The sequence below is a fragment of the Brassica oleracea genome, unplaced genomic scaffold, assembly GCF_000695525.1.
Source record: "Brassica oleracea var. oleracea cultivar TO1000 unplaced genomic scaffold, BOL UnpScaffold01087, whole genome shotgun sequence".
In the NCBI taxonomy this organism is placed as follows: Eukaryota; Viridiplantae; Streptophyta; class Magnoliopsida; order Brassicales; family Brassicaceae; genus Brassica; species Brassica oleracea.
Window position 1 is genome coordinate 18,924 of NW_013617653.1, and position 10,519 is coordinate 29,442.

At 35.0% G+C, this 10,519-nt stretch overlaps 3 protein-coding genes across 3 annotated transcripts; 2 read left to right on the forward strand and 1 right to left on the reverse strand.

The window, feature by feature from the left end:
* The first annotated feature begins 879 nt into the window (after nt 1-879).
* On the forward strand, nt 880-2,581 carry LOC106320836 (galactinol synthase 3). Its single transcript, XM_013759188.1, has 4 exons — nt 880-1,255; nt 1,436-1,759; nt 1,941-2,092; nt 2,189-2,581. Exons 1-4 carry the CDS (start codon nt 950-952, stop codon nt 2,421-2,423), a joined length of 1,017 nt encoding a protein of 338 aa, XP_013614642.1. The 5' UTR covers nt 880-949; the 3' UTR covers nt 2,424-2,581.
* A 389-nt stretch (nt 2,582-2,970) lies between these two features.
* Nucleotides 2,971-3,495, forward strand: LOC106320834. Its single transcript, XM_013759186.1, has 2 exons — nt 2,971-3,258; nt 3,325-3,495. The coding sequence occupies exons 1-2, from the start codon at nt 2,971-2,973 to the stop codon at nt 3,493-3,495; spliced, it is 459 nt and encodes a 152-aa protein (XP_013614640.1).
* A 1,268-nt stretch (nt 3,496-4,763) lies between these two features.
* LOC106320838 (WAT1-related protein At1g09380-like) lies at nt 4,764-8,917 on the reverse strand. Its single transcript, XM_013759189.1, has 7 exons — nt 8,619-8,917; nt 6,395-6,457; nt 6,174-6,290; nt 5,844-6,096; nt 5,401-5,559; nt 5,174-5,325; nt 4,764-5,092 (listed from the first exon to the last, which is right to left on the reverse strand). Exons 1-7 carry the CDS (start codon nt 8,798-8,800, stop codon nt 4,924-4,926), a joined length of 1,095 nt encoding a protein of 364 aa, XP_013614643.1. The 5' UTR covers nt 8,801-8,917; the 3' UTR covers nt 4,764-4,923.
* Between the last annotated feature and the right edge of the window lie 1,602 nt (nt 8,918-10,519).

Sequence of the window (10,519 nt, forward strand, 5' to 3'; positions counted from 1 at the left end):
TAGTTTCTTATTCTTAGTTTGATTATCTTATGATATTAATAGTGAAATAAATATATAATTTGTAAATGAAATAGTAAAAATAATAAAATGGTGAAAATTTATGCTATTTTTAATTGTAAATAAATTAAATATTTAAAATATATTTTTATTATTTTATTTATTTCTTGAATTTTAGGGACTAATAAGTGTGAGAATGATTAGATAGTACATAATTAGAAATTGATGGAACAAATTGCAATAATCTAAAAGAAAAAAGATTTAAAATACAAAAAAAAATATGAAGACACATGTCAACAAACCCCCGTTCCACATGTCATAAGAAGGGAAAAAACCAATTTTATATATATAGATTTGAGAGTAAGAAAATCACCAAACTTTGGGTTAGACTTTATAAAATAGAAGCTGGCAAACAGAGTTTTAAAAACAACGCAAAGTAACATTTTTGCATTTTTATTTGGCAAAAAAAAGATTGCATTTTGACTTTTTTAAGATTTCATAAGCAAATACGTAACAGTAGGTCGGTCATCGGTCTGACAAAAATGACTACAACGAGTAATATTCAGCACCTTGAATTACAGCAACCAAACATGGCTTCTTCATGGGTTCCACTTAAATCCACGTGGCATTACCACAGCCTTGTATTAATTAGACGGAGACGCTTCAACCAATCACCTTTCGATTCTGCTATTGCGGTAAGTGGTCCCCATGTTTTCGCTAACACACGGTCCAGTGAATTGCCATGTCATCATCTTATGGTCCCACTCTTACAAATTAATACGAAGCTCAGCCGTTGGATATAGCATCCATTGGTTCCTACATTTCTGGATAATTAACAACACTCAGCCATAATCACCCCTAACGCCTATAAAAGCCAAGCTTTGCTTCTCACTTATATCAACTCAAGTTATCACAAATAAAAAGCTTTCTCTCTTTTAACTACTCAGACAAGATGGCAACTGTGATCAACACCAAGTTAAGTAACGGAGGGAAGAAGAGAGCGTACGTGACGTTCCTCGCCGGGAACGGTGACTACGTGAAAGGAGTGGTTGGTCTCGCCAAAGGACTAAGGAAAGCTAAGAGCAAGTATCCATTAGTTGTTGCTGTATTACCGGACGTGCCGGTGGATCATCGGAGACAACTATTAGATCAAGGATGTCTCGTGAAGGAGATCCAGCCGGTTTGTCCTCCGGAGAACCAAACTCAGTTCGCTATGGCTTACTACGTCCTCAACTACTCCAAGCTCCGTATTTGGAAGGTATATATATATACAAACAAGTTCATGATAGTTTGTTTTTAAAATAATTATATATATATATATATATTAATTCAATCTTAAGAAACGGGGATTTCATGATAGTTTCTAGGGTTTGTAGACTAAATTTGTTTTCCTAAGTTCTACTTTGCATTTTTATATTTTATGAATATGTGGATACAGTTTGTAGAGTATAGCACGATGATATATTTAGACGGAGACATACAAGTATTTGAGAACATAGATCACTTGTTCGATCTTCCTGACGGCAACTTCTACGCTGTTAAAGACTGTTTCTGTGAGAAGACATGGAGCCATACGCCTCAGTATAAGATTGGCTACTGCCAACAGTGCCCCGAAAAGGTGACGTGGCCTGAGTCCGAGCTTGGTCCTAAGCCACCGTTGTACTTCAACGCCGGTATGTTTGTCTACGAGCCAAGCCTTCCAACTTATTACAACCTCTTGGAGACTCTAAACGTTGTCCCTCCCACACCTTTTGCTGAACAGGTAGAACAAAATCTATACTATTTTATAATAAAATAAATAAATGTACGTACTCAAGCAATGTTTATGGGCTATTAATCTATTATAAAAAATGTTTTGGATAAACGTACGTAATTACCCCAAAGCTATACATATGTCACCATTATAATTAAGATTAAACTGCTTGTGTGTGTGTGTTTTATAGGACTTCTTGAACATGTACTTCAAAGATATATACAAGCCGATTCCACCAGCATATAATCTTGTTTTGGCCATGCTCTGGAGGCATCCAGAGAACGTAGAGCTTGACAAAGCCAAAGTTGTTCATTACTGCGCAGCTGGTTCTAAGCCTTGGAGGTATAATATCTAAATTCTAATTATCTTCTTGTTTATTGCTAAAACGTAAAAACAAAAAGGATAAAAGATTTTAAATTGCTACTCTGTTTTTATAAGGTTCACAGGCAAAGAAGAAAATATGGAAAGACAAGACATCAAGATGCTTGTAAAGAAGTGGTGGGACATTTACAACGACGAATCTCTTGATTACAAGAACATTAATGTGCGTTCGAAACAAGAAAAAGAAGAAGAAGATGTCCATAGGAAGCAGCAAACCACCATGCCACAGTTCTTTACAGATTCGTCTGAAGCTGGTGTGTTTCACTACGCCAAAGCTCCGTCCGCCGCCTAGACCACTATGTGAGGGCTAAGCTAGGTTATTGTTAATATAGTTGCTGAAAGTCAGAAACTAATTATGTTCAGTTTGGAAATTTTATTATATAATATTGTGTTTCTGTATTTTATACTGAATCTGGAGGAGTTTTTAATCACCAACCCCTCTGTTTGTTGTATATGTTTGCTAAAGACTTTTATCTCTACATACATGGTACTATAGTTTGGTTTACAGCTTCAGCTTTGAGAATATTACAGATTATTTTTTGTCAAAAAAAAAGAATATTACAGATTACTATCCAGTAACTATTTTCAATTATTTTACCATAATATATATTGTCAAAAAATTAAATAGGTTCCAAGTTTCACATCATCTTCTAATTTTCTTAGTCTTTCTATACATGATATAAAAGTATATGCATATACATAAATTTATAATAGAGTATCTTAGTAGATGAAATAAATTCATTGATATGCCTAACTTTCAAAGATAAAAGATCTCATTCTCAAACCACCACAGACTCACAACTAAAAAAACCAAAAGCCAAAAAAAAAAACTAACGAAAATGTATCGCATTCTATTGATATTGTCGGCGATTACACTCGTTTGCTCCATCGCAGAATCTCTTCTCGATGACAACACTCAACTTGCAGTCAACGGAATATGTAAACAGACAACAGATACCAAATTCTGCGGTGAAGTCTTTGCCAATAAACTGATTAATTCTTCCCCAAGCAAGAAAGATCTCGTGAACGTGACAGTGACAGAAGCTGAAAGATTCTCGGCAAACACGTATTTCCTCATCAGCACACTCCTTAGAAACGATGGAGACGAGAGGCCTAAATCTGCAAATGTGTGCTGAAGCCTATGCTATTGTGAACACAATGTTCAGAAATGCTGTGTCTTTTTTTTGATCAAGGACTCCGGTAAGATCCTCGATCTCAATGATAACTTTTCTGCGAGTGTTGGTATCTGTAAGACAGATTTTATTGCGCCTGGTTATGAGACTAATCCGATGATTGAGAAAAACAGAGAGACGATGGTCTTAATGGCCATGCAAAAGATCGTTGTTCATATGGTTTCTTCATAATCCGATAGTTGAAAGATGAGATGGGACCCACAGGCCGAGTGAGCGGACCAACAGCTCACTGAAGATGCTTGACGTCGGCCACAATCAAATATTTGCTTATACTATTATCTTAAGTTTGAATTTGATAGAATGATATATAAACTTTTTCCATAAGTTCTTTTTTTAATTTTATTTTGCACTTTTGTTGCAAGATTTTATTCTCTCTTAGTTTTTTTGTTGGGCAACTATTTTCTTATCTTTTTGTTATGGATCTTATCTGTAAATCAACTGGTCAAGCTGTAGATTAAATATGCTACCAAAGTTCTCTTTAGAGATTCATGTGGTCAGAGATCTATGTAGAGCCAACGAAAGAACTCATACATATGTAACATCCGAGTTGTGATATATGGAAAAGGCTTTAAGAGAATTGATTTAACTACCTATATCACCAAAGTTGACTTACCTTTTTCGGAGCACATCTTTTCTGGAACACATCCTGAAAGAACTCCAGAGTTAAGCGTGCTTGAGATGGAGTAGTGGAAGGATGGGTGACCTATCGGGAAGTGATTCGCGATAGCGTGCGAGTGAGGCCAAAGCATGGGAAAAGGTCGGGTGGTGATTGCATGGTCAATAAACAATGATTTCGAGCCTTAGAAAATTAATGGACCGACCGTCAGATGAGATGGGACCCACAGGCCGAGTGAGCGGACGTGGGTGGCCCATTAGCCGTGGGCGGCGTTATAAGTGGTATCAGAGCTGGTTAGTCATCTCAGTTCTGACTTGAGAGGCGTATTGAGACCTGTCGTGGGGCGCAACGAGGACGTTGCGTTCTTTGAAAGGGGGTAAATTGTAACATCTCGAGTTGTGATATATGGAAAATGCTTTAAGAGAATTGATTTGACTACCTATATCACCAAAGTTGACTTACCTTTTCCGGAGCACATCCTGAAAGAACTCCAGAGCTAAGCGTGCATGATGAGCTGGAGTAGTGAAAGGATGGGTGACCTATCGGAAAGTGATTCGCGGTAGCGTGCGAGTGAGATCAAAGCATGGGAAAAGGTCGGGTGGTGATTGCAGGGTCAGTAAACAATGATTTTGAGTCTTGAGAAATTAACGGACCGACCGTCGAATGGGATGGGCCCTACAGGCCGAGTGAGCGGGCGTGGGTGGCCCATTAGCGGTGGACTTTCGGGGCGTTATACATTAATCCAACGATGAAACAGAACATTTTTTTTGCTTTTATTTGTTTTTGACTTCTAAGAATAAAATAATTAATGGGAATGCTTAAAGATTAAAAATAATTAAAATATATATAGACATGATCATAAGTAATATGAACCCTTTGAATAATACACAACTTAACACTCCATCATTTGCCTCAAAATGGTATACACATTAAACACTTTAAAAATGGATATCCACTTTATATAATGAAGAAGCATCAACATTTTAAGACGATAATCTCGACTCAATGTCTTCATTAACATCCCTTTTGACTGTTGGTTGTTGTTTTACCTTCTTTTGGTTTTCTACTTCGTCTTCCTTCTCATTCATTTCTCTATCTTTCCCCCACAAAACACCATATAGCCCAATAACCACAAGTGCTGATCCCATAAACCTAATACAAATATATCATCCAAATCATCATGGTCGTCCGGTTTTATATTAATGTTTATATAGAGAGAGCATAGAAACGTACGTGCCGGTGTAGAGTTTCTCTTCAAGAAGAGTCCAGCTGAAAACGGCGACGATTACAAGCACTAAAGGGCTGAAAACAGAGACGTAGAGAGGACCTTTTATATTTATCGCCCATGACATTAAGCAGAACGCTAACGCAGACGCCACCACTCCCTGCGTTCGCTTTTATATTAAATACTAGCATAAAATTGTTGTCTAATCATAGCATATATATGTACGTAGTCATACGGCGTAAAGGACGGAGATGAGGCGGAGAGGAGAGCTGAGAGACCAATCAGCTAGTTTGTGATCGGAGATTAAAGCGACAACTCCACATTGGATACTTCCCATCAAACACATTAGAAGTGTGCTCGTGTATGGTGCTGCAAATGTTTCACTCATTTTCGTCTGTAACCAAAATATTTTTTTAAACAACTATTATAATCTGTATGCATTATACAAAAAGTCTAGTGATTTATACCAACCAAAAAAATGCAATAACCAAATTAAAAATTAGTTTGATTTTAGAGTAAAACTCTTAGCTAATTAATGTTTCTTTTAACTTTTTAATGTTATTTGAACAAAATTATGTGTTTAGTGCTATATGAGACTACTTCTCTTGATTTTAGGTATCTGCTATTTTGGGTTGTGTTCAAATTAGGTTCTCCAGATAGGAACTGATAATAAGTTACCTGAATAATGAACCAACCGGCACAAGAAACGGCAGCAGCCATGATTAGGAAAGGTCCTAAGAAGAAGTTAGAACCGGCAGAATCGGAACCATGGGTCGTGATGTTTTGAGCATAGGTCCAATGGATCTTGGACTCTCCAATGCCAATGGTGTGGCCATGGTAGAAGGAGAGAAGCATTGCTCCGGCGACACATACTACTGTCCCTATCACTTTGGCTTGTCCTGATACCTTTCTAATCCCTACAGCTTCTTGTCTGAAAATGTTGTTTAGTGTTTAAGATATTATTATAAAAGAGTTCAGGCTAATGAAAACCTTATTAATGTATAGAACCTGAAGATTGCAGCGAGGAGGAAAGTGACCGCCGGTAAGAGATTAGTTAAGGCGCAAGCGATGGTCGGAGATGAATTCTGAAGTCCTATGAAGTAGAGCACTTGATTTCCTGTCACACTACAAATAAAATGAAGTGAAACCGCTTTCTAACAACTCTTTCAAAAATAATTGTTTATAAATTAGAATATAATTACTAGGTCAGTATATATATGTGTAAATACCCAGTGATAGAGCAGAAGAAGGCTTGGACAAGAACCCTTATTGTGATTTTGGGTATTGTCTTACTGCACAAGAAACCATGTTTGAAATTTACATTTTATCAGTCACTAATCATTAATCAATTAATCTTTTAGCGTGAAAATAAAAACAGAGTTTTTACCCACTAGGATGAACCAACATCTAGAAAATAGGATTTTAAAGAGAGAAAAATTCAACACTGAATAAAAGATAGATTTTGTTTTTTTCCATCTGAGTGGAGTGAGCCAGTTAAACGTCATCGTATTAGTACGTGCCCTGGTAATATCAGCTGACACCTAACTCTCCTGGAATCATGTGTTTGTTTGTCTGTTTGTGCTTTCCGTTTTAAGAAAGAAACGTGACGCATGGATTGTGTGAGATGCGTCACATTTCTCATTTGTTTCTCTCGAAAATTGGAATCAATGATGATGTTAGGGCGTGATTATTGGGCATCCTGGATCCTTAATACACATATATTTATATGTATATATTATATATGCGTATATAATTACGGAGTAAAGATTTTACGGAAATCCAAACCCTAATAACCATGCCCTACTTACGTATAATTCGACAAACGACTATGATTGACGATAACTAGATTAATCAGAGAGACTCTAATAACGTACTAGTTTTAATAACCAAAACAAAACTAAAGAAGGCTAGTGTCAACATTATTATTATTATTATTCCAATTCCAAAAGTGACTACTAGTCGGAAACTGGATTGCGCTTTAGCAGTTTTTCTTCACGATTCCGTAATAGTTAGTCTTTAAGAAATCTACAGCTTACAATAATATGCGTAGTTATATCCTAGTCTCCGGATAGTTAAACGATGCCGTGTAGATATCTTATTCTCAGTTATATTATCTTACGCATTATAACCTTAATCCTCCGAATGGAAATTAATTACTAGTTGCTAATCATTTGAATGTCGAAAATCAATTACTGAAAATGCATTCAAAGTAACCGTAATATTAATCAAGTTATTTATATTATTAAAACTGCAGTATTTTTTGATATCGTTTGGAAACATGAATAACAATTAAAACAAGAACTGTTTGGAAACATGGATAGCAGATTAACTATTTTTTTTTATTTACATATTCAGCCATTGTATTTACAATAATTAAGTATTTCCTTTTTATATTTTTTTGTATTTACAGATTTTGCCACTGCATTTAAAATTAATTTAAATTAATTAATTATAATAGTTGTTGTTTTTTTATGGTGAAAATAAAAACACAAACTGAAATATATAGTATATAGTATATAAAACAATTTTTAAACCCTATTTAATTTAGTCAATATAAAAATTTCGAGAGTTCAATTTTCAAAAAAACAAAATATCATAAAATTAATAATAATTCTTAGAAAACAAATGCAAAAATTAAATTTTTTAGTATGTTGTTTCATTTTAAAATAAATTAACAAATAAATAACATGTTAATATATGAATAATACAATTACATCAAATTGTATGAAATTATAATTTTTTTTAATATAATATTATGCACAAATAAAAAAATTATTACCAAACATCTATATATAAAATGATATATTTTACCTTATATGTAAATTACAAAACATAAAAAACATACATGAGATATTTTTATAAAACCAGCAGTTTATGAATTTACGTTGAACATAAGTTAAATCAACCAGCGTGGGTGAAGTTCTAGTTTTTTTTTTGGTCAAAACATATTGACCTTTTGTAAACCTTTTTTCCTACAACTTAAGTGTAAGCTATAGTTCAATTTTATTAATGGAAAACCATCTTTTGTAAAACTTTGGAAAGTAATATTAATTTAGTTGATGTCAAAAAATGTGGAAGAGGTAAAAATCATTCTACAACACAGTTCCAAAAGCCATTAGTTTTTTTCCTTATAGTTAGTTATATACACACACTCCCATTTTACGTTTTAGTATATCATTGATGATTCAACGTCATCGTTTTGTACTTTCTCAGTTAGACGTAATACGAACTTGAAAAATCACTTTCAGATGTTAACTTCAACCAATATTTTAGCTATTGTACACAACGAAGATCTATGTAAATAATATATAGAGTCATAAGCATATATGAAAAACCTTAATTATTTAGAGCTCAAAAAGATAATAGAAAAGCTAATCATATAAGCATGCATGTCCAAAAACGTTAGTTGATCAAATTTCATGCATAGATATATTAATGAGTAGGATTTTGTACCGTTCAAGGAAAAATGCAACCGGTAAAGTGGCGATAGAGGCAAATATTTGGCGATAAGCGACAAGGATGAGAGGCTTCATGCCGGCCTCCATAGCCATCTTCGACGTAATGTTCATGCCTGCGTAGCCAATTTGCACTAACACCATCGCCAAGGACGGCAACATATCTCTCGATTTAACCATATTTCTCTTCTAATTTCTTAGGAGTATTTATATTTCTCTATATATATGTTTCTCTCTCTATCACTAATCAAAAACAATAATTCGAGAATGAGAGATGGGTTCTTTACAACATTTATTAGTTTCCCCAAATCTATCTTTCTTTCCATAGTCGGCTTTATATTTATAGCCGAAAATACATACATATATACATATATATATATATAGAGAGGGAGATTAAATTTTAAACAGTCTTTACATTTTACCAAAGAAAAAAGAAAATTAAACAGAAAGGTGAGAAACGGTTCGAGAATGAAGTTTGCTTGTAACACTTGTGCACTCTTTAGAGCATACGAACAAGAAAACAATAGATGATATGTATGTATCATATGATATATTTATGGCAATTATATTCCATTTTGGGGTTTTAAAAAAAAAAAAATTAACTTATTATAATTTTATCTTTCTGAACTCTTTTTTGGTTTCCGTTTATTCATGGGACGTTAGGTGGAGAGCTTGTGAATGAATGGATGTAGTACGCATGCATGAATGTCGTTTTGAAGCTTCAAGCAATCATTTTGCTTTTGCGAAAACTCGTTTCTGTTGTATTGAATCAAGGCTTTGGTTTATCAATTTGTTAACTATCTCAATTTAAGTATGTTGAATTGATATTTCATTATATCACGCCTCACATCTTACCAACAAAAAAAAGTATGCATTATAAAGTCTAATATAGACTCTTATCCCGGAAGTTGGAAAACAGGCACGGGTTGTTAAAACATTGGCATACGTCGCGTGTGTGCATATACGTATGTTTCTCAAATTCTATATAAATGATAATATTACAAATGAAGAGTATCATTTTATTTCTGGTATCAAATTGAGTTAAATCTAGTACATCAATCAATGTTATCAGTGTCATATTTTGTGCGCATTCCTTATTTTTAATGTAGAAAACTATATAATCTCATCTACGTTCTACACATGGACATACTTAATGTTGAAATAGCTCTATAAATAATTGCACCTTGTATCTGAGAATCAATCCGCCTTTATACCTGAAAGAGCCATCTCGGATAACGTTTTCATTACCCATAAAGTCTTGCACTATCTGAAAATATCTGGAGCTATAAAGAACTGTTCAATGGCAGTAAAGACAGACATTAGTAAAACTTATGACAGACCTGAATGGTCTTTCATAAGGGCGGTTTTGGAAAAAATGGGGTTTAGCGATACCTGGATCGGCTGGATTTTGCAATGCGTTTCCACCGTGTCCTACACTTTCACTACAAGAAAACAGGGGGATTCTGATGGCCGAAATCGTCGGCAATTCGTCGGAATAGACCGATTCCGACGAATTGCCGACGAACCTGTCCGTCGGTATCGTTTTGTCGGAAAAAAAATTCGTTGGAATTTCGTCAGAACTTCCGACGACTTTCTGACGAATACCGAGAAACGTCATTCTGACGAACTTCCGACGATATTACGATGCGGACACACGAGACCAGAGTTCATCGGAAAAACTAGGTACCGAAGGAGAACGTTCCTCGGACAATTCCGACGTAGTGGATTCCACGGTGTATTCCGACGAACTTTGGGCGTCGGTATATTCCGACGGACAATGGTCGTCGGAATATACCGACGGATATTTGTTCGTCGGTCTATTCCGACGAAAATTGGTTCGTCGGTACATTTCGACGGATATTTGTCCGTCGGTATATTCCGACGACCATTGTCCGTCGG